A 23,329-nucleotide genomic window follows, 5' to 3' on the forward strand; every position below is an offset into this window, starting at 1 on the left:
TCTCGCCAACACTCTGGCCACCAGGTTATTCCCATCCCTTCTGCAAACCCGCATCTCACAAGTTAAGCTCCAATACCATTCTTTCCTCCGGATGTGGATTATATTATTTACAATCCTGGGATTGTACAATCCTCCTCAAAAGCCCCTGCACTGGGAATCAGTTCCAGGAGGGGGCCGCAGGCCCAGCTCCCTTCCCCACCCCCAAAGCCCCTTGAGAGCAGGGCCCGCCCATGCTCACTGGGGCACTGAGGCCGGGGCGCGCAGAGACACTGCCTACCTAATTCCATGTGCAGGGAGGACTTCTGCCCTTGACCCACAGGAGGGGCTAATGCACTCTGGCCACTTCTCCCCTCCTCCCTTTTCCAGGCCCAGCCCGAACCACTGTCCCCTGGTCTCCTTGCCACTCCTCATGCCCACTGCCATCCTCTACCCCGCAGGCAAGACTCATCCTTGCCCACCCATCCCTAGCCATAATGGCCACTCTCCCTCAGGACCTTCCCCCCATGACGCACACACTGCTGGGAGATGCTGTTCCCAGTGTGGCCACAGGGCTGGTTCATTCGGAAGCTTAGGGCCCCGTCACACTCTGCAGTTCCCATGTGTCTTTTCCCCACACACCGCTGTCTGAGAGCAATGGCGTCCACCCGTGGCTGCGGGCGTTCTACTCCTGGCTGGGTCGCTCGAACTGCGGAGCCAGGAACTCTTCCTCCCACCCTCCCTCCCTCGCCTCTTCTCCATATGTCACCCCCTCCCTGCCTCCTTCAGGAGCCTCCTTTACAGACTCTAGGATGTGCCCAGGGCCCCAGATCCCAGACCCAAGGAACAAGTTCCAGGGCTGCACAGCCTTCGGGGTCCAGGAGGATGGGTGCTAAGGGCACAGGAGCCCTGCCGGGTCAGAGCAGCGACCGAGGGAGCCCCCAGATCTCTGCAGGGTCAGAGCAGCAACCGAGGGAGCCCCCAGAGCTCTGCAGGGCCAGAGCAGCCCCAACCACAAGGGTCGGCTGGGCGGACGCCTCCCTCGTCGGACGTATTATCACTCACCGGGGTCTGCCTCAGGTACACAGGGACAAATCCTGCTCGTTTCCAGAACCTGCAGAGAGGCAGGCAGAGAAGATCACCATGCAGTCCCTGGGAGGGACTGAGAGGTACAGGTGGCAAGGGAGTCAATCGGCAGGAAAGGGAGCCCCAGAACTCTGGTTGAGGGGACGGTGCCAGGGGACACCAGGGCGGCGAGCACTTACTTGAGGAGCTGGGGGGTGAGGCCGTAGGAAACGCCCAGGTAGTCCAGGTGCTCGGCAGGCCTCTCGCTCATCTTGAGGAGCAAGGGAGGCAGGTGCTTTCGTGGGGTCAACACCTCTTCCAACAAGCTGACGGCCTGGGAGAGCAGAGTCTTCCACTCAGCGAGAGAAGAGGCTGCCACCACAAAGCCCAAGACGTTTCTTGGTTTGCTCCTGTGTTGCTAAGCACGGGAGGCGGGACCCCAGGGTGGTGGCAACAGCCTGCACTCAGCAGGAAACTAGAACAGCGGCTATGCAGACCCACCCAGCGGCCCCTCGGAAGAGAGGCTTGGGGAACCACTTCCATCCAGATTACAGCCGCATGACCCCACCAGGCAGTTCTACTCTGGATGTAAACCGTGGCTCTCCCAGGTCACCAACAACTGTGGGAACGTGGGTCCAGTGGCCACTACCAGTACCATCACGCATCCAAACACGCATGGAGCGCCACTGCTTGGCCCCTGGGTCTTGGGAGAATGGTCACGAGGCTCAGAAAGCTCATCAGCTTAGACAGAAAGGCAGGGTTCTGAAGATCTAGCATTCAGTACAGTTTGTCCCGACAGATCCATCTGTGTCCTAGGGAAGTGGCAAACCTCTCCTCTTAAGCCATTTCCTATCTCCCAGAGGAGTCCTGGTGCACAGTGGGTACTCGTTGGGCGGCTAAGTACAAAATCAGTGGTTTGAAACCACCAGCGGCTCCAAGGGAGCAAGACAGGGCTTTCCACTGCTGTACAGTTACAGCTGTGGCAGTGTAAAAGGGCAGTTCTACCTGTCCTGCAGGGTTGCTATGAGCCAGCGCTAACTCGATGGCAGTGAGGTTGTGTTTGCTGGTTCTTATCCCCATCTCCCCAACAGGCACACTAGGAGAACCCAACAGAGACCAAACCCACCCCCAGGTCGTCAATTCTAACTCACAGCGACGCTGCACCTCTCCGGGGAGCAGCCAGCCCCGCCGCCCCTCTCTCTTGTGCTTGAACTGCTGACCCTGAGGTTAGCAGCCTGACGCTTAGCCCACGGGCCACCAGGAAGCCTTCCCAGGGAGCATGAGTGTGAGCAGGTGCCCAACTGGCAGCTACTGGTGCCCCTTCCGCTCGAGGAAAAGGTCCCCTTGGGACAAGGACAGAGCTCCCGCAGCTGGGCTCGCATTAAAGGGTCTGGACTGTGAAGCATCGGCTCTCAGATCACGTGAGCCTCCTCGCCTGGCGGCCTGTGAACGCAGAGTGCTGGGACTCACCCCAGAGGGTGTGGTGTGTGTGTGTGTGTGTGTGTGTGTGTGTGTGTGTGTGTGTGTGTGGTGGGGGGGGTGTGTGGACAAGAACTTGTACTTTAACAAGTTCTCTGGTGATGCGGTGATTGGGGCTGCATTCTGAAAAACTCCCCAAACAGGAGGGAGGAAATCTGCTCCCACCAGGCTCCTGAGCAGGTCTTTCTGATGCGCTGGGAGCCCCAGGGAGTTCGCCCTGAGAACCACAGGAGATCAACTGACCTCGCTGCTGACGGTGTGGATGTCCTGCGACGTCTCCACGACCTTCTCCTCCAGGCACGGGAACCTGCCTTCATAGTACATCTGCAGCAGCTGCAGCGCTCGGCTGCCGTAGCCCATCTAGGAGCAGAGGCGGGGCCAGCACAGGGAGGGGGCTCTCAGTGGGGCCTTCCCTACATGGCTCTGCATCACGCTGCACTCGCCCAGAACCAGAGAAGCCCCACACCGCCGTCCAAGCCGAGACCTTCACGATGGCAGCGGAGTGGCCCAGCTCTCACTGTGCAGCCCGTCAAGAAGAGCCTGCCGGCACCCACAGGCCGGGACAGCTGGCTGTGCTTTCTGGGTCACACATCGGCACTCCACAGAGGGACACTTTGGTGCTGCTGCCAGGAACTCAACTTTGCAGCCAGCCGACCTCAGCGGGCTTTCTACACCCCGAAGGCAGTGATGCGAGGCAGGTCTGGCTGGCAAGCCCCCTGCCCTCACAATGGAGAGCCGATGAGCCTGGACCACCCACCCCCTCCCCACCCCCTACACACACATTCTCCCTGGAGCGTGTGTGCTCTGTGCTCCGCCAGACACTGCCTGCCTCCCCCAAGAGCCGGGGCAGGGCCGAGACACCAGGAAGCCTTACCCCTTGATAATCTGGGTGAACAGCAATGCGGACAACCCTTCCACCAGAGAGACCCCCGAAGTCTGGATCTTGGAACTGTGTGGATGACACAGGGGTAACTTAGCACCCTGAGGCTCCTTTCACCCCAGTCGGCCAGCTTCCCTCAGGCACTCCGACATGCTGAGGGCCCCTGTCACCTGTTCTGACACGGTCCACGGGATCAGGTCCCCTGAAGCCTTCTTGCCTCGAGACAAACTGTTTAGGACGGACTGGCGGGAAATCTCGCCCTCCAGGCACACCTGTGGGGGAGCAGGGCAGGGTAGGCCCCCAAGCCACTCAGAACAGACTCCCAAGGCTGGGCAGTGTGTATTCTGCTGATGCGGGGCCTTTACTCCAGCTGTTCAGGCCCCAGCCTGTAAGGGCGCCCGTGCCTGGTCCCGCAGGCGTCCGACCACTCATCACTAAGGGCAAGAGAGGGGCAGCGACTGAAACAGGCAGCCTTTACACATTTTGGAGGAGGCCATTATGGGGACTCTGGTGTTCTGTTTTTGAAAGGCTGGTGACCAAACACTACAATCCCACATTTATCACACACGCGCGCGCGCGCGCGCGCACATGCACGCGCGCGCACGATTACACCTTGAAGTAGAATTCTAGGCGCTTTGAAAAACTATTTCTGACTGGTTACCTTCTAATTTTATAATAACCACGTAATAAGGGGCGGAAAACGAACCAACAAATGATACGCTGTGGCCAAAGTGTGCGGCACAATGGACGGAGCGTGGCCGTCTGAACTTCCCTTGGACGCTCCTCAGGCGCAGGGCTCCGTCAGCATGGGCCCCTCACCGACCCTCACATTCCCACTTACCCCCTCCTCCCCGTGGCTACAGGGTCATTAACGCTCTCTGCATCAGTGGGTCCCCCCTCAACACCCCAGGAGACCCGCTTCCGTACCTGGATGACAGCCAGCACCTCCGGCAAGGCGTTCTGGGTGGGGGGCACGGGAGGCAGGAGGCAGAAGAGGTGATGGGCGGGCGCATCAGACAGCATCTGGAGGTCGTTGGGTGAGTTCTGGGGGGACAAACATAGTTTGTCTGGCTGACTCACAGGGCTGGGGTAGCATCACCTGGGTGGGAGCCCAGGAGGGCATCGTTCTGGTCCCGCCACGGGCCTGGCTCTCCGTACTTGTCCAAGTGCCATCTCGGCACAGCGCCTTGAGGCTCGGATGGCTAGCACGCCTTACTTAGTGGGCTTAGACTGCTCGGGTCATAACTCTTTTCCCGAAAAGAGACCACCAATTCAGGAAAAGCTGTTACCACTTCAAAGACCAACTCTTCAGAGCCCCCTTAAAGGCTCTTCACAGTAACACTGCTCAGACTCACCCAGAGCACCCTCTCCCACGTGCCCTTTACGAACTGTAGATCTAAGCCGTCAACTCACGGCCCTCTAAAAAGCACCGTGGGGTGCAAAGTCAGGTTCCGGGCCTGGAGCACCCTGGGGTGACAGCTACGACATGTTCTCTTTAACAGTGGTCCTGTGGGATACGCACTGGCTGGCTAACTGCAAGGTCGGTGGCTCAAACCCACTAGCTACTTCCCCGATGAGAGGTGAGGCTGTCTGCTCCTACAGAGATTTGAAGCCTTGGAAATCCACGACAGGGTGTCCCTATGAAGCAACTCAAATGCAAAGTAATGGGTTTGGTTTTTACTGACTGAGTGGACCAGCAAGAGATCCAACTGCGGCTTCTTCGGGCAAAGCTTTCTGCTCGCTGCAGTTCACAGGCATGCCCGGCCCGGACAGGGCTGAGCAACAAGGGCCACGTGAGCCCCTGCCAGTGGGGAACAAAGGGCGGGCTCACCAGGAAAGCGGTGGCGGGCCACGGCATGTGCTCGCTCCCCAAGCCGAGGACACTCACCTTGTAGTGAGAGGCCACACAGAGGGCCATGAGCCGCTGGAGGAAAACCTCTGAGGCCTTGTGGTAGCAAAAGAGGGTGTCTCTGTTGACAATGTAGCTGGGTCCCAAGTTAAGCAACCAAACAGACGACAGATGTTGTCCCCACAGGACAGTGTTTCCAAGGGTCACCAGGAGATGCAGACTTCTGCAAGACCCCAGTGCCCCAAGCAGAACATAGCACGGGCACTGGGGCAGGGAGGAGACAGAGGAGCCGGGAAGGTGGGGCACTTCCCTCTTCTCGGAGTGGCACCCACCACGGAAGCCTGGACCCCGTTCGTTCCCTGCTCTCCCGGCCCGCCCCTCCCCTCCCGCCTCCCAGCAGAGGATACAGCTCGCAGGCTTCAGGCAGGGGGCAGCCCGAGATGATGCGGGTGATGCTGAGACAGTCCAGGCACAGCAGGTCGTTGAGCCACTTCTCCACCGCGTCCCCAGGTGCGTACCGGATGGACTCCTGCAGGGACACCTCGTGCAGCGTCCGAGCTGTCATACACACGTGCGACGACGGTTAAACAGGTGCCCAGCAGACAGGCACGCTCCCACGTAACTACGGCTCAAGAACTGAAAGAGCATCGCAGGCTGCCCTGTAGCGGTTCGGCCTGCTGTGTGGAGGTCTCATGCTGGGGACAGCCTTACTCAAAAACCCAAACCAAACTCACTGCCAGCGAGTCCATGCGGACATACAGGGACCCTGTGACTGTACGGCTCCTCCAAGGAGCGTTACTCCCCCCTCTGGAGACTTAGCCTTTGTGCCCCGCGGTGGGCAGGCTGGGCAGCACAGGGGCAGCAAGGTGCCAGCAAGACAGCACAAGGGAACTGCAGGGACCAGCAGGGCCCGACTCAGCACTTGGGGTACCTGATGCCAGCCTGGCTGTGGTGGTCATCTTGTTCTCGGCGGTCGTGCTGACCTGGCTCTGGGCGCTCTGTTGGCGGAGCTGCTGGATCAGCTTGAGGGACAGTGACCGGCCAGTGCCCTCGTAGCTAGGGACAAAGGTACAGGCACTCAGCCACAGGACCCCAAACCCAGGCTCCTGGAGCGGGCAGAGAGCCTGTTCCCTCATCCTGCTGACACCCCCACTCCTGGGGACGGCTCCCCCAAGCTCGGGCCTCTCCTTGTGCTTCCTGACTTTTGTCGATACTGTCTTCTTATTCTTCCACAGCAAACATGAAGTAGGGACTTCTGCCCACACAAGTTCTTGTGGCGGCATAGCAGTGACACGTGGAACTGCTAAACGCAAGGCCGGCACTTCCGAACCACCAACCCCTCTGAGGGAGTAAGAGGCGGCTTTCTACCCCTTAAAGAGCCTTGAGAACCCAGCAGGCCAGTTCCTGGTAAGTATGAGTCGAAACCCATAGGATGGCAGTCAGTCCAGGTGTTGGGGTGATTTTAAGTCGGCTTTCTCATGGCTCATTAACTACTGCCGCACCGCACTCAGGTGCCTGTTCCCCCACCCCCGGGCTGTGTTCCTTACAGGCCGCCTGACCTCCCTCGGGGCCAAGGGCTCTGTACCCGTTGATGGTGGAGGCCATGAAGACGAGGTACGGGCCGAGCAGGCTTTTCACCAGGGGCAGGGGGATGGCGGCGGCCTCGTCGATCACCACCAGCTCCGCCTGGCCCAGCTTCAGCGCATCGGCCGGGTGGATGTACTGCAGGAGAAGACGCTGACCTGAGCTTGGGCCCCAGAGGGCACAGCTATACATCCGGGTCCCCACCCTAACGTCACTCTCTCCTCCTCCCCTCCCCCACGTGTTCCAGGGTCAGTCCGGGTGCAGTGTGACCAACTCTGTGGCACGGGGCAGGCCCTGGATCCCACAGCGCCTCGGGCGCCCCTGCTGAAGGGTGTGGGTGGGCACGGCCATATTAGGAAAGGAGGGGCAGGTGTGCTCCAGGCCTCACCCGCTGGGTGCTGCCCAGAGGCTGCTCCCTTTCCTTTCCCTCTCAGCCTCCCCCAGGCGCTGGTGCAGATCCGGAGAAAGGACAAGGCAGTGCGGACGCCCGGACTTTCCCAGGGCCGAGTGGGGACTCTGGACGAGCTCAGGACCGACACACCCCAGATGATGCCACGGGGGAAAGGGAGAAGCCGGTGCAGTCTGCTCCTCGTGCGCTTACAGACCCGCCACCCAGAACCACAGGCTGCAATCTGGCCCGAGCTTGCACACAAACACTGAAGGAAAGCGGACGTTTCATGTTTCCGTGGAAACAGCACAGGCACTGGGACCGGAAGGAAACACACCAGTCTCTAGAGCAGCTCCCACTGCAGAGATCCAGGGAGCGGGGCGGGGAGGGGGACAAGAGGGCCGTCCACTGCATCTGAGACTGTTCCAGCCCGTGAAAACTCGGCTAGCGAGCTTTCCCAGAGTGGGACAAGGCGGCAGCGGCAGCAGTTCATCCCTCTGAGTGATGGCAGCTCAGCCCGATGGCAACCGCTCACTTGGGAGGGTCTTTAAAAACGGTTTTGCTACAAGTTGATGAGCCAGGGCGGAGCGGCCCCACTCCTCTCGGAGCGGCCCCACTCCTCTCGGAGCAGCAGACTCCTCACAAGGGCCCCCCATGCTCGGATACTTAAGGGGGAAACGAGACAAGCCCGATAAAAGCAGCAGAGAGCAGCCTTCTGGGGGAGGCACTGCTGACTGTAAGCCAGCGGTTCTCAGCCTTCCTCATGCTGCCACCCTTTCATACAGTTCCTCATGTGGTGGTGACCCCCAACCATAACATTATTTGGGTTGCTACTTCATCACTGTCATTTTGCTACTGCTATGAATCGGGCGAACCCCAAAGGAGTCACGACCCACAGGTTGAGAATCACTGCTTCAAGCTAATATCCCTGTTTCCTCCCTCTCTGGCAAGAAGAGCGATGCCTGGGGGTGGGGATTCGGTGGAGTCTCGTACAGTAAGGTCCCCTCCACTCCGTTCAGGCTGTAGCCTGGCAACAATAGGTCACACGAGGGGGCATTGAGCCCAAGTTCGAGGAGGAGCAGGGGCCATGCCAGTGCATCTCAAGGGAGTGTCTTCCTTCTGGCTGGTGCACTTTCTTAAGCCTCAGCAGGTCTCAGCACTCTCACTGTGAGCCTGCCCCCTCCTCTCCTTTCAGTTGAGGAAAGCAGACAAAAGCGAGAAGGAATGTAAAGCAGAAAGAATCTGGGAGACCTAAGAGGGGGACAGGGCGACTCTAAGGTAAAGGGCAACACTTAGATTACCTATACCTCGGGCTCCAGGACAGTCTATCTACGGTTAACATTCGAGGAGGGACGGCCACTTCCCTGGCTGACCCACCAGCCATCCAACAAAGACTTGTACGCGCCGGCCCTCAGTCCTCCCGCAGGCCTGCCACATGGAGGCCACTTCCACAGACAAATCCAGGTGGAGCCTGGGGACCGGGACAGGATGGCCACTCGGGTTCAGAGCTTTCTGGAAAGCGCTGGTGGGAGAGGGCAAGGGGCCGCGTATGACACCAGAGCCTGCTCTGCAAGGTGATCCTTTTAAATGATGAAGTTACTGTTCTAGCGAAACAAACAGGAGCTGAGGTCGCAACACTCCAGGCGCTCCCCCACCCCCACCCCGTTAAGCTGATCAGCACACTCACAGCTCTGTTTGCTGTCAGAGACAGCAGTTAAGGAATTTTATTGTCAACCTGAACTTTTATGGTAATGTAGGGGTGGACTCCAACCTGTCCATCAGGTCGTACCCTGATCGTACCTCCTTTGGAGTGACACCCCCAAAGCTGGGAGCCTGGGAAGCTCCCGGCTCTCTGCCCCTCACCTGCCTGTTTGCTAGCACTCTGCACTGACGGAGTGCCCTGCCATGTTTCCACCAACCGTGGACGCTTGTGTGGGGGAGTTTAGCCCATCCATCAGGTGGCAATGACCTCCCTTGGAGGTGCGACTGAGATACATAGCTCTCTGGAGGCCAGCAACTCTCTGCCTTCACCTTCCTGCTCGAGGGCCACTCTGAGAGCTGCCAGGGCCAAGTGATGTTCCCACCGCCCTTGGATCCACAGGACTTTGCACCCACCAGCCTGGGACCTTCCTGCATTCTGCGTCACCATATATGGCTACATGAGTCTCAAGAGGGACTTATGGATGAGCATCGGACCCAGGGACTTGCTTTGGACTGGACTGGGACACCTTCTTCATAGACAATTGCTTCTTATACCTCGATGAGTGTGGCTGGGTTTGTTTCTCTAGGTAACAGCCTAACACAGACTACAGGCTTGCTTCTTGCACTTGACTGCTTTCCTTCAACAGAGGCTAACAATTGGGAGCAGGGTGAAAGCGAAGCAGCCACCCTCCCTGGAAGCCACTGAGGGCAGCCCCGCAGAGCGGTTTCCACATGGCAGGCTGGGCCCAGAGTGGGCGTGCCAGGAGGCTCACCTGGATGGTCTGCCTGTGCTCGCGGAACACGTTCACTCTGATCACGGCCTTGTGGAACTCGGGGTTCAAAGACTGAACAATCTCATAATCCAGGTGTTCCTGAAAGGGGAGAGTCAAACTAGTGATGCGCTCCGGGCCGCAACAGGAAGCATGCGCGCACGCGTGCAGGTGGGCGCACTACCGGTTACCACCACACAGATGTGCGGGCAGAGCCTCTCATCCTACCTGATACTGCAGCGCATCGAATCCTTTAAACACAAACTCAAACAGAGTGTGGAGGTTGTCAGGGCTGGGGGAGGTGACAAAGATATTGGAGTACCTACAGGGCAAAAGAAAAAGAGTGTTTTCACTGCAAAAGAAAGCTGCTGGAAAAAAAAAAAAAAAAAGAAAGCTGCTGACAGGCCATCAAGTCAGGGCCTCCTGCTGAGGGGCTTTCCTTCCCAACCAAAGAAAATGCCAGAAGCCACAAGCCCCAGAGGAGGCACCTCCCCCCCACCCCCACCCCCACCGGCTGCAGAGCTGGCAGGCTGCACCCTGTGACAGAAGTGACTGCTTCGTGAAGTCGGAGAGGGGAGGCCCAGGAAGCTACTCTGCTGGAGCATCATCAGTCAGGACCAAGGACACCCAGCTCAACAACAGGGCTTGGCGAGGGAACCTTAAGTTAGCCGCTGCAGTTCCCTGAGCGCAGGTTCACCCCCTCTACAAAAGGCTCACAGAGCTTCTGGAAGCACCGAGGAGGAGTGCATGCGGGTTGATAAGCACATCTGCAGAGCTGGAAACACACACCCTCTGCTCTGCCCGGGCCAAGGGCACAGAGACAGCTGCTGAGACGAAAGTATGTTCTATGCATTAAAATGCCAGCAAAGCTGACAGTATACGTTCCTACTGTATTTCTTTGTTTTCGGAAGGATAGTTAACTTTAGGTAGGGACGACAATGACCCTCACGTGTGTGTCCACAAATGTTCATACACATCTGTGCACACCCAGGAAGCTGAGGCCAGTCAGGGCCAGGAACAGTCTCCGGGCCACGAACTATGCTCACCAAGCCCAGCTGAGCCCAGAGTGCCCAAAGGTGGGAAGGCGGATGCGATGCCCTTACCCAAATGCCACGGCCCCTGCAATGGCCAAGCCCAGGGCTGCGGACTTCCCTCTTCCTCGGGCCGCTGTGAGCGCCACCGTGCTCCGCAGGGTCTTCTCCGAGATGCCCTCGATGAATTTCAGGACGGCTTTGGCCTGTGAAGCGCACACAGTGAGGTGGGCTCGAGAGGCCCAGGCTTCCACCATCTGCCAGCACTGCTAGCAGGAGAGGGAGGGGGCAGGCCAGAGCCGACAGAGGGCAGGAAGGGGAGAGGCTGGGGGAAGATGGTCTCCAGAGGGAAACGCGCAAAGGGATCTGGGCCCCACTTGTCAGAACTTGGCCTTCTTGGGGCACTGCGTGGTTTATCCTTTTGTTTGCTACTTAGAGTGGGGGAATTATAAACAGTGAGAAAACACAACGGGGGCGCGGGGGCCACCTCACTGACATCACAGAAGCCATGCAGACGTTAACTGAATTTTCAAAAAAAAAAAAAGGCCAAGCAACCGAATTGAATACCAGGCAGGAGAGCAGGTGAGATTAGCGATGGTGGACAATCATGATTAAAGGACGAGCTCACTCGTTAACCAGAGCAGCGCTCTGATGCTCCCACCTGGGCTGGTTAGGGCTTGGGCAGCGGTTCTCAACCTATGGGTCATAACCCCTTTGGAGGTCGAATGGCCCTTTCACAGGGGTTGCCTAAGACCATCGGAAATGGTCTTAGGACGCGAGACCCCACTCCTTGCTCCGTCTCCAGGCGGGGCTGCTCACACGCAGTGATGCCCACATACGAGTACCAGCGTGAAGACTGCTACCCATGCTTCAAATAAGAAATTTCATTTACTTGTAATTAGAAATATTTCACAATATATAATTACCTTGTTTTATGATTAACCACTATGCTTTAATTATGTTCAATTTGTAACAATGAAAATACATCCCAAATTTCTGATCTTTGCATTACAATTCATAACAGTGGCCAAACTACAGTGATGGAGTAGCAATGAAAATAATTGTATGGTTGGGGCCGCCACCACATGAGGAGCTGTCTGAAAGGGTTTCGGCATGAGGAAGGTTGAGAACCACTGGCTTGGGGCATGAGTAGTACTCAGCTGGCCAGGCTGCAGGGCGAAGGCATTTTGCACACTGTTGCCAACTCCCCACACTCGTGCCACACCCGCTGGAACACAGCAGCTCAGAGCCAGCAACTCCTGGAAGCTCACTCTAGAGCCTACCAAGGGTGCAGAGACGTGTCTATGGGCACCTCCTGACAGCGTGTTTATCACAGCAACAAAGCTGGGATCAACCGATGTCCCACAAAGGAGCACCCCCCTCTGCAGTGAGGCGGAGTGCCAAGTCCGCACACGGACACTGTCGGATGGCGGTGGCAGTTCCCTCTGGCTAACGAGTGGGAGCGCATCAGTTTCCCTTCTTTAACGTCTGAACGTGTCAATTTTGTCCTCTGTTGATTACGTTTACCATACTCCCACTGGAAGATTAGTGCCTCTCCCTCCGCCCCCACTCCTGCCTGCTGATGAACAGGGTGCCAGGGTAACCCACAGCGGTAGCCTGGCCACACAGAGAGCTTCCAGAATGCAAAGGGAAGCCAGCTGGTCAGGAGCGGCCGGCCGAGGAGGCGGTGCCACGGCAGCTGTTGCCCATCATGAGAGCAGGGCCCAGCGGCCATGATGCTCATCTGGCTCACGCTGGACTAGGAGGCGGCCAGAGGAGCCCGGGCAGCTCCCCCTAGGGCCCTGGAAGCAGAGACACTGCGACACTGAAGGGCGCCCCCACCCCGCCTGCTGCTGTACTCTGAGACCAGGCATTACCTACCACCATGGGGCCCTGAGGTGGCCTCGCTGGGGACCCGTGTTAAGTTCAGGAGGCCTCAAGCTCCCATGTCTGTAGAAGCCTCACGTGACTGGGGCTAAAACCCTACCTCAATATCAGTCGGTTGGGGAGAAAGGAATGAACTGAGGAGCCCCACCCTCCCTCAGAGGAAGCACCACCAAGCTCCCTCTCCAAACACAATCCACCACCTCTCCCTGACCCCAGCGGCTACAACGAGGTGGACCAAGGTTCTCCCTGGACGCCGGTGAATCCACACACTACCAGGGAGTCCTGTTGCCGCCAAGCAGGGAGTGAGTGCAGGTCAAAGCCGTGGCCTCTGAGCTGCGAGCAGCAGAGCTGGCACGGCACCCTCACCTGGTCCAGGGTCTTGCAGCAGTCCACCAGCACGCCCACAGGCTGCGTGTCCTGCAAGCTCTCCTTTAGCTCCCTCAGCGCCACATCAGAAGGACCCAGACTCTCCTCCTGCCAAGGGAGGGGGGAAATGGGAGAGGGCTTCTGCCACCCGAGCGGCCATCAACACAGAAAACACCAACCATCTCCCCAACTCTTGGGCCCCTGGTGCTCACCGGAGTCTTGGGGGGCAGGGCCTCGATGTTGGCAATGTGGGAGGAGAGGGGCAGGATGTTGAGCTGGTCATCGATGACGAGACACTTCTTACAAGAGGCCAGTGAGAGAATAAACCTAAGGAAACCACGGTGGTGAGGAGAGGGCGGGGGCCAGCAGAGCCCACCCAGCAGGGTGGCTTCATACGCCCACAGGAAAACCAGGGTCTCCTCACCAGAGACCCTTCTGCCTGCGGAGTCCCTGGCACACCCCGAAGCCATCACTGAAGGATGCCACACGCCCATCCCACACATGGCCCCAGGCACGTGACAGACACACAGGCACAGAGGGGACTGGGACCCGGTCACAGGGAGGAAAGACCAAAGGGAGGCAGACAGGGAGAGGAAGCTGCTCTAAGAAACATCACAAAACATGGGTCTGGCTATAACATTCAAACTTCCCATCCAAATCCACAGGAGGGTACAGGATCAGTTTTTAAAAAAAAGGGAAAAAAGTGAGATGCGGGTTTGCAAAAGGCTATGGATGACAGTGGAAGCTCAGAATACATTTGCAGGCTCTACACAGGGACTGAGCCTCCGGTGAGTCCCCTCGGACCGTACTTGAGAGATGGGAATAACCTGGTGACCAGACAGAGTGCTGGCAGTGACGACTGAAGAATAAAAGGATAAATCTGACTTGAACAGTTAAAACCTTGTCACGTGATCTCCCATCTGACACACTGTGACCTTGACCTTGGTTTTTACTATTTTCTGGCGTTTTCATACTGGGGTCTACCTCTGGTGTATTTTGTCACTGTGAGTGGCCTTCATGAACTTTTGCTGTGTTTTTCTACATTTTTCGGTGTGTGAAACCCAGGACAGATGAACCTAGAGACGACAACTAGAACACCGGTTCCTGGGGGGGATACAGTGGGAGAGGTTGGGTGGGGGTCTAAGAGGGAGCTGATACCAAGTTCAAGAAGGAAGGAAATGTTTGGAAATTGATTTTGGCAACAAACGTACAATACTGTTTGATGTGCTTGAACTATGGAAGGGTATGATGTCTGTATTAGCTCCGAATAAAATGATTTGTTGAGGAAAAAAAAAATAACTAAATAAACCAATAAATTCAGACCGCCTCCCACAGCTGCAAGCAGGGGGCTTCTCACTCACTAGCTACATTATTCAAATGAGAAAACCACCCTATGCCAGGGTTTCCGCACGCCCGCACTGCTGACGTGTGCTGCAAGGGTGGCTGTCCTGTCCACTCTGCCCAGCAGCATCTCTGGCCTCTACCCTAGATGCCAGGAGCCCAGGTCCAGGCCACTTTCTCAAGGCTCTGGGGTGGAAGGCCTCTGAGGGCCAGTCTGTGAGAGGCCTGTCAGACAGACCACCACTGCTGCCAGGCTTTCCAGAGGCCCCACTGGGAGTACAGTGACATCACCACAAAGGCAAAACAGCCGATCGGCGCTTCCCTGACGTATCTGGTCAGGAAACCCGTTTCAGGAAACAGAGATGGCGCCGAGTAAATCAGAGGGAGAGGGCCACAGAACTAGCCCCAGAGACAAGCCAGAGGATCCGAGGCTCTGGAGACACACACACAGAGCAGCCAACCACCCCTCAGCTAGTTTTACAACTGTTGCTATCAAGAGCCCTACCTCTTCGGACTCCTATACACCTTCCCCACACCAGAGCAAAGTGCTCTGTTGGATCCAAGTGGACCATTCCTTCCACCGAGAGGAGGACAGAAGGCCAAAGACCTACCGCTCATTGAATCTCCCCACCACGTCCTGATGGGCTTCTGTTCTGTACCGGGAGTGCACGTCCTAGAAAAGCAAGGCAGCGCCGTGAGCGCCCAGCGTGCTGAGGCGCTGGCCGAGTGTGACACCGTCCTGTGAGGCGGCCCTGGTGTCTATAAAGGGCCATCAGAGATGCGCTTCTGGGAGCAAAGTCCCCTCACCCCGACATACCACGCATGTTGGACTAAATCGGCCCGAAGCCACCTGCTGGCACTGGGGCTTGGCACATCCCATGGAGGGAGGCCCTGAGGCAAGCGCCAGCGGACAGGTCTGCGGGACATCGAGGTGGACAGACAGGCCACCTGTGAGTGATAGAGGTAGCGGCAGGGATGGGACTCAGCCACTGAGATTTGAGGAACATCCATCTCACCAGATGTGTGTGCTCAGGACATCCTGTGCCCAACCCTCACACCACTGCCATGCAGCTGGGCCAGGGACATGACTCAACACCAAGTTCCAGAACACAAGTGGAGGCAGGAGACGAATGCTGCCGGCGAGGCACTTCCCGACCTGCGTGTCCTCAAAGCGTCCTCTGCTTTGGGAGACAGCTCTCTGCCAGAGCCAACGTTCTTTCAGGCCCCACTGAGAGTGCAGCAGGAAACGTTCCTTCCTTCTCCTCTAAGATGAGGGCCAGCATCCGGGACTGGCGCATGGGCAGAGCTGCATCCCAGCCGAGGCTCACTGGCTTAGGACTAGCACAGGTCTGAAGACCCAACTCTCACTGCCATTTAGTGGCCTCACCAGGACCCCACAGAACTGAGTACAACTGCCCCTTTGAGTGGAAAGCCTGTCTCACGGGCACACACAGGCACAGCTGTGAGGTTGAGCCAGGCACTGAGGGTTGAACTGCGCAACCCCCGGTGCCTCACCCGCTACGCCGAAGGTTCTTTCCAAGCCTGGGAGCTCAGGAGGCTTTCAGAGGGTCCGAGGGACACCCTGGCCACTGAGTGACCTGCAATGGCTCTGTGACTGCTGACTGCCCAGCCCTGCGCCATCCAACACCTAACGTTACCACCACTTTCGCTGCCCCTCTACTTTACCAGGGACGATGTCCTTCTCCAGGGACTAGTCTCTCCTGACAACATCTCCCAAGTATGTCAAACCAAGTCTTGCCATCCTGGTGCCTGAGGAGCACACGTCTTCCAAAACACACTTGTTTGTTCCCTTGGCAATCCGTGGTGCCGTCACCATTCTCCAGTAGCGCCACAATGCAGACTCACAGGTGATTCTTACTCGAAGTCCCCTCACGGATGTCCAGCTTTCTTTCACACGCACAGGAGGTGACAGGAGACCCCATGGCGTGGGTCAGGGGCTCCTCAGTCCTCAAGGAACCACTTTGCGTTTCAACAGTTGGAAGGTCTTGTGTAGTGGATTTACAGAACACAAGGAGTTGTTTGACCTCTTGACGGCTGCTTCCATGAGCATTGAAGTCAAAGAGCTCCAAGCCTAGAAACTGCACTAACTGCCCAGCGGGAGTTCTTGTGAGACAGGCAAGGCAGCGAGCCGACAGGTGACAAGCAGACACTTACCATGGTCATGGTGTACAACTGCTTGAGTGAATTCACGGTCCGCAGGAGGATGACCACCAGCCCACCGCCTGCCACCGTTTCCACAGTCCTGGCCAGCAAGTTTGGGGTCAAGGCTTCAAAATCCTAGGAGATGAACACCTCAGAAAGGGCTGGTTGTCGAAAGGTCAATGCCGCCAGCAGGGACACCAAGCCCAGGGCAAGCTGATCACGCAGAGCTAGGGCTTCAGTGCCCAAACCCCACACCACTTCCCACCCCCGCTGGCTGCCCAGGACCCACACAAACCCTGCACATTCGAGCCCCTTCCTACAGAAGGCAGTCTGTATGTGGTTTGATGTCAAAATGTTTCTGATAAAATCTAACTAAGAAACAAGTCCTCCGTTGGCTCCCCCCTTGAATTTCACACTCAGCCCACAGTCGTTTCCTAAGAAGTGGACAGACGGATCTGTCAGGTGTAACCAAACCCAACCGTACCACACGGGGGAGCTGTTGCTTACAGGAGCCACCAGTGCTGCCTCTGCTCTGGGTGGGGACAAGAGCCTGAGCCAAACAGGCATGTCCAACTGCTCTTAGCCTGTGAGGATGAAGAGTGAGGAAGCAGATGTTCTTTCCTGACTCCCACGAGGGCTACCAGTGGGGTGCCTTGGATGACAGGACGAAACCACTGGAACTTCTGATTTATACTCTATAAGGTATGTTTCACAATGTGCACAATTGTGGGTGTAGCAAGACTTGGACCTAATTTATGAAATTGTCTAGTCTGTCTTTGTGGAGGGAGTAAGGTGTCAAAGGAGGAGCCCTAGGAAACTCAGCTGATAACCCAGAGGCTGGTCATCAAAACCCACCTAGTGGCATAGTGGGGCATGAGTTGGCTGCGATCTGAAAAGTCAACAGTTCAAAACCACCAGTTGCTCTGCAGGAGCAAGATGGGGCAGCGCCACCCTGCCCCATAGGGTAGCGGAGTCGGCATCAACTCTGGCAGTGAGTCTGCGTGGCTCAGACATAACAGACTGCGAGGACAGCATGACGGGGCTGTACACAGGTCGCGGCGTCACAGCCAGCTCGCCGGCTCTAAAACAGCAGCAGCTACTGCTCAGGGGGACACACACCTGGCAATCTGCTCCCATACAGGTGACAGCTGAGAGAAAACTATGGAGCTGTCCAACTCTGTCACTTGGGGCCAGAGTCAAAAATGGATTCAACAGCACCTCACAGTAACAAAGTTTTCCAAGAGTACTACAAAGGCTGCCAGAATGGAACCATGCAAAATCCAAGTCTATTACTCAGCCAGGCAACAGAACACATACCAGCTTATAAGGTTCTTAGTATGTGTGACGGGGAGGGGGTCACGGCAGTACGGCCATTGGGGCCCTCTGGGCAGGACAGAAAGGCCACTAGCCTGTACCCAGTTGATGAAAACCCGTTCCACTGCTCACTGGCCAGGGAAGGGTCTCTGATTACGTCCAATGAGGGCCCAGGGCTCTAGGGCCCCTCTAAGCCCAGTCCTTCCTATCGCGCTCAGCTGCTAAGAGGCAAGTGTGATGAAAGCCAAGGTTAGTGCCTCTGGATGGCTGCTGCCTTCCGTAGAGCCTTCTGCTTTTACACAGGAGGGCGTGAGCCAGTTTCCTGTGGGAACACGGCCCTGCCTTCCACAACTGATGCCACGCACAGGCCTGGGAACCAGCTCGCCTCACTGCACCACCTGCTCTCGCTGGGAAGCAGCCGGCCCAGCACCTCCATGGAGGCCATGCACTGGGGTCATCCACCTACCTGGAGGACACACATGCCGAAGGTGTTGCCCAGGATCTTGTGCGTCTCGTTGTAGTAGCAATAGCGGATGTTTGTGGCCGCAACGAAAAGTTCAAAGGGGTCGTCCTGCTTTATGTTCAGCGTCCCGCTCTTGATTTTCTTCTGCAGCTGCCGCATCCTTTTCTTTCTGTGGCTGTAACCACCCCCGCCCCAGGAGAGCCAGTTAAGCCACAGGGGCTGGAGAATGGGCACAGGGCAGAGCCTCAACAGTCACCCAGTGAGACCGTCAGGACTAGTGGAGAATTGGGAGAGGGAGGGAGCAGTCCCCTGAGAAAGCCAGAGAGGCATTTCAGCAGCAGGCTTACACAGACAGAAACTGAACGGGCAGAGGTAATTAAAGGAACTTGCATTCGTTGGGCCTGATCAGCTACGAGCAGAAAACCGGGTACAAGAGCAGGGCAAGGGACTAGGGACGTAACCCACCCTGCCATCACCTGTCAGAGGAGAGCTCTTCTCCAGGGACAGCCCCCCAGGTGGGGGCTGGCGGGCAAGCAGCCCAGTCTGGACCCCACTGCACCACCAGGCAGTGCACTGGGGACTAAACCCTTAAGGAAACCTGACTCACTGCCAGCCAGTCAGCTGTGACTCCCACTGACCCCAGAGGACAGAGGCCTCCAAACTATTACTCTTTACAGGAGTAGAAAGCCTCCTCTTTATCCCTCGGAGTGGATGGTGGTCTCGAACTGTTGACCGTACAGTTAACAGTGCAACGGGTAGACACTGGGGAGCATGAAAAGGTTTTTAAAGTGCCAAGAACAAAGAAGGGGAAGTGGGCGCTGACTCTTCCCCCCACCCAAATTTGGCAGTGTCCTCAGAGACAGCGGCCCCACAGGTGACCCCTACAAAAGGAATCACCTCCTGGCACGGGAGAAATCTGAAGTGGGGCGAGACACACCAAGGGCCCAGCTGACCTGCTGAAGCCCAGCTCTTTCTTGTAACACCACAGCACAGAGGGCCGAGCCTTCACGGTCGCCTTGGACAACATGTGGTGGAGTATTACCACCTGCAACGAAAAAGGTCACAGGCCCTCAGGACCCAAACTCAGTACCTGACGTTTCCAGGAAAGAAACCTCCAACACACCACCAACGGAGGTTCCCAGGAGGCATTTTACTTAAAGAAACCCAGCGGTGGGGCGGGGGCCTCCATGTCACCCTGTGCTCACCCACCCCACCCCACCCCCACCCCCGAGGGACAGAGACCAAGTCTAAATGTGCACCCTGCCTGACCTGGTCCTTTGCTCGATCCCCGACGATAACAAACAGCGACCTCTGCCGCTGGGCTATACCATTCTCGATGAGGACCCGGATGCGGTTGTCCACCTTCTTGCGATTCATGGCGAAAGACTGTCACTAGAAGACAGGAAGGAAACGGCTGGAACAGCTCTGCCTGGCTCCCTCCTGCATGGCCAGGGGCTGTGATGACGGTCCAGCTCTCTGCACCCTCAGGAGAGGAAAGAAATCGCCCCGGGTTGAGAATGAGGTCTGGGGTGGGGTCAACACTGTTATCTAGCCTAAGAAGTCAGCAAGAGAACTGGAATCTGTAACTCTACCAAAGAGTAAAAACCAACCAAAACAGGAAACCCAAGCACCAACACAAAGACCAGTGATTCAAATATAAACGGTGCGCGCACCCCCATGAGAGAACAGTCACTTCAGCTTTTTCAAAGGCTGTGAGGGGATGGTAAAGATGCTGGGAAAATGAATACATATGCATTTAGAACACAATATATGGAGGGGAAGAAGAAAAAAAACGTGGGGAAAAAGTACCATTTATTTCTGGACGATGGGACGGCAAGTGACTTTTAAAATTTATTATTTTAGTTCATTTGCTTGTATCTTAGTTCATAGGTTAATAACACAATTGAGAGGTGTTTCTGTGATGAAATGTGCGTTTTGTGGAGGAGATCCTAATAAGGACTTTTACAGATCCCCAAAGTTAGGATTCTAACTCAAAAGTTATCTCAAAAAGAACTGCACATTATCGTAGGTACACTCAACAACCTGGGAAATCAACTGTGTTGCTGAAAGGTTACAGTAAATGTAATGTTACTTAAGACCAGTGGTTCCAGTGGTTCTCAACCTTCCTAATGCTGCCACCCTTTAATGCAGTTCCTCATGTGCTGAACGCCAACCATAAAATTATTTTCATTGCTACTTCATCACTGTCATTTTGCTTGTTATGAATCGGGCGACCCATGAAAGGGTCGTTCGACCCCCAAGTTGACAACCGCTGCTTAAGCCCCACAAGCCCGGGTGCAGATACCATGGCATCGTTCCGGCACTCAGAAAAGGCCTGGGCTGAAGCAGGGGTTTTCTAGGTAGCAAGCTTTCTGGGAGCCGAGGTCTTTCTCTCCAGTAGCAGCTGGCTGGGTTCAAACTACAACTTTTCCGTGAGCAGTCCGGAACTTAACCTACACCATCACGCCTTCTCAAACCCAACCAAATTCACTGCCGCCGAGTGGATTCCAGCTCTCGAGTGGCCCTATAGGAAGCAGGCCAACTGCTCCTGACCGACTTTAAGTCTTTACAAAAGTAGACAGCTTCCTCTTTCTTCCCTGGAGCAGCCGCAGGTTCAAACTGCTGACCTTGTGGTGAGCAGTTCCATGTCCAACCCATTTCGCCATTTCTCCCCAAACCAAGCCCATTGTCTCTGAGTGAATTCCCACCTCTAAGGAGCACAGAACTGCTCCTGAGTTTTCAGAAACTGTCACTCTTTACGGGAGTGGAGAGCCTCGTCTTTCTCCCTCAAAGCAACTGGTGGTCTCTAACTGCTGACCTTATGGTTAGTAGCCCAGCATTGGGTGTGCCTCCAGACCACCTCATCTCACCCAAGCATGGTTCTTCAGTAGTTCTTACCATAAAACTATGTCGCCACCAAAAGTCCCTATTTTATGTTGATATCAAGAACTCAACTATCTCACGTGATGACAGAAGCACTCTATGCCTCATTTCAAAGACTGAACATTCAAAAATTTGCCCACTTAGAAATGCTGGGCTGTGGAACACATAAAAGACTTCACAAAATCCCACCCACGGCCAGTTACTGCGTTCTGCTCTTTGCCCTGGTGGGTTACACACTGGATTACTAACTACAAGTTCAGCAGTTCCAACCACTAGCCAGCTGCTCAGCTGGAGAAAGGCAAACTGCCCTGAGAGTGAGCCTGGGAAACCCACAGGGGGAAATTCTACTCCTCCCATGGGGTCTCGAACCATAGGAACAGAGGGGATGGCAGTGGGAGCCTTTGCTGGAGTTGCTGAGCCTGGGGAAGAAGTGGCCGGTAAGACCCTCAACTTCAAGGTGCGTCCTTCCATCCTCCTCGGAGGTGTTTGCAGGAAAAAGATGAAAAGGCAACTAGAGGCACATACAATTCGGCGTAGACGTGATAGCTGCAGGCAGTGACCTGACGAAGGGCAGCTTGATGCGGACGGCTTTGCCAGGGAAGGCTTCGTGAATTGAGGGTCTCGGAGGATGACCATTTCTGTCACTCACCATTTCACAAATGAGACGCACCGCTCTAGGTGCACGAGTGCACAAAACGAAGTCTTGAACATGACTACTAAACCACACTCGAAGTGCGGACCAACGGACTGCAAGTTCAAAGCCCAGCAATACAAGCAGGCCACTGCGGCCAGGCGCCGCGAGCGGCAACTCCTGTCGCCCACCAACCTGGCTCCTCTGGCCGGCGGTCCCTGAAGGATGAGATTCGGGTAGGTCTGTCCCTCGAGCGCACACGCTCTAAGCCCACCCAAGATAACCGGCAGTGAGGGAGCCTCTTTGCTCGGAGCGCTCGGCCGGGTCGGCTTGGGCCAGTGTCCGCAAGCGGAGCCGAAATCGATGGGTCCACCGACTTGGGCACCCCACCCTAACCCTCACGCGATGGGGTACCTGAGGTGCAGCTCGATCCAAGCCGGCAGCCAACGTTTGCACGTGGGGCGGAGCAGCCCCGGAAGTGAGGCCCACACCAGGTGGCCGCCGCGGGCTCGCTGAGGCACTAACCACGTGGGGAGCGGGGACCTCCCTCAAACCGCGTCGCCGGGAGATGACGTGAGGCGAGGGAGGTGGCTTCCAGCATGCTCTCTTCTCGCGGTAGCTGTGGCACAACCTGCTTTTCCTAGAGAAACTAACTCGTTTCCGTGCTTTGCTGCTATTGAGGGTTTCCCCGGTCATAATTGAGGAAACCGAGCAGCGGCTGGTGAGTTTTAAACCCTAACTCGATTGTTTTATTCGCAAAGAACCCCCTAATCAAACGTAGACCCAAGATTTTTTTTTACCATTAGCGTGAGAAACAAAGTGCAGCTGATGTTCATTTTTAGCCTCGTGTGCAAGAGGCTTGAGATCGGCGCGTTTTAAAATTTTTTTAACCCCAATGAGGTATAGCGAGTTGCGGACACTGGACCACATTCCTGTCACCGGACTCCCAATCGGCAATATTGACTGCACAGCCTGGAGTTCTGCAGGGTTCCTACCATTCTCCCCAGGCTCCCCTTAAACTCAACGTGGCTCTTTAGAAATGGTTTTAAGTCCACGCACTCCAGTGAACCATCCTTGGCTGCAAAACCACCTCCTGCACAAACTTCGCTTTCAGACCACTCCACCGCAGGCGCACACACAACGCTGCTCGACACCCTTGCTTGGATATGTGGATGTGCAGAAACTCCTTCAACTAAGGGAACTCACCGCTCTTGACCCATCACGACCCATTTAGCCCAACTGAACTTCAAGCAGCAGTAACCAAAATACCCCTGCCACTCGTAAGTCCACATGATTCTTTCATAGGCTTTGAAAATATCTACCAAGATTTTACATTAGAGAGCAGCAATCGCCCGGTCCCCAGCGTGACACTGGAGGGCAAACAACTGAGTAAGGAATGAGCCTCAAGAATATTTTAATGAAAATCGTCGCAGGGTCACACACATGCAATGTTGGGAAATGAGAAAATTCTTGACCAGGAACTAAATGTGGTTTGAGCAGTGAGCAGAGGGAAGGGGACAGGATATTAAGGTCACATAGTATAGTCATCCAAAAAACC

At 56.1% G+C, this 23,329-nt stretch overlaps 1 protein-coding gene across 3 annotated transcripts in view; it reads right to left on the minus strand.

The window, feature by feature from the left end:
• Positions 1 to 22,253, minus strand: part of NAT10 (N-acetyltransferase 10) — a 28,322-nt gene extending 6,069 nt beyond the window's left edge. For 2 of the 3 annotated variants that reach the window (XM_004708281.2, XM_045290989.1), the window contains exons 1-21: positions 22,186 to 22,253; positions 19,527 to 19,649; positions 19,211 to 19,302; positions 18,261 to 18,432; positions 16,493 to 16,615; positions 14,929 to 14,990; positions 13,189 to 13,303; positions 12,977 to 13,084; positions 10,796 to 10,929; positions 9,921 to 10,014; positions 9,696 to 9,794; positions 6,835 to 6,971; positions 6,181 to 6,305; positions 5,657 to 5,807; positions 5,289 to 5,385; positions 4,328 to 4,444; positions 3,571 to 3,672; positions 3,395 to 3,469; positions 2,764 to 2,880; positions 1,242 to 1,375; positions 1,042 to 1,090 (exon numbers count right to left, since the gene is read on the minus strand). In XM_004708281.2, the coding sequence (XP_004708338.1) occupies positions 1,042 to 1,090; positions 1,242 to 1,375; positions 2,764 to 2,880; positions 3,395 to 3,469; positions 3,571 to 3,672; positions 4,328 to 4,444; positions 5,289 to 5,385; positions 5,657 to 5,807; positions 6,181 to 6,305; positions 6,835 to 6,971; positions 9,696 to 9,794; positions 9,921 to 10,014; positions 10,796 to 10,929; positions 12,977 to 13,084; positions 13,189 to 13,303; positions 14,929 to 14,990; positions 16,493 to 16,615; positions 18,261 to 18,432; positions 19,211 to 19,302; positions 19,527 to 19,634 (2,211 nt within the window). In that variant the 5' untranslated portion in view covers positions 19,635 to 19,649; positions 22,186 to 22,253. Of the gene's footprint in view, positions 1 to 1,041; positions 1,091 to 1,241; positions 1,376 to 2,763; positions 2,881 to 3,394; positions 3,470 to 3,570; positions 3,673 to 4,327; positions 4,445 to 5,288; positions 5,386 to 5,656; positions 5,808 to 6,180; positions 6,306 to 6,834; positions 6,972 to 9,695; positions 9,795 to 9,920; positions 10,015 to 10,795; positions 10,930 to 12,976; positions 13,085 to 13,188; positions 13,304 to 14,928; positions 14,991 to 16,492; positions 16,616 to 18,260; positions 18,433 to 19,210; positions 19,303 to 19,526; positions 19,650 to 21,966; positions 21,986 to 22,185 lie in introns of those variants that run through there. The other variant, XM_045290988.1, reaches the window with a different exon arrangement.
• Between the last annotated feature and the right edge of the window lie 1,076 nt (positions 22,254 to 23,329).

Source organism: Echinops telfairi, unplaced genomic scaffold, assembly GCF_000313985.2.
Source record: "Echinops telfairi isolate 266 unplaced genomic scaffold, ASM31398v2 ScPeMD7_60;HRSCAF=208, whole genome shotgun sequence".
Classification (NCBI taxonomy): Eukaryota; Metazoa; Chordata; class Mammalia; order Afrosoricida; family Tenrecidae; genus Echinops; species Echinops telfairi.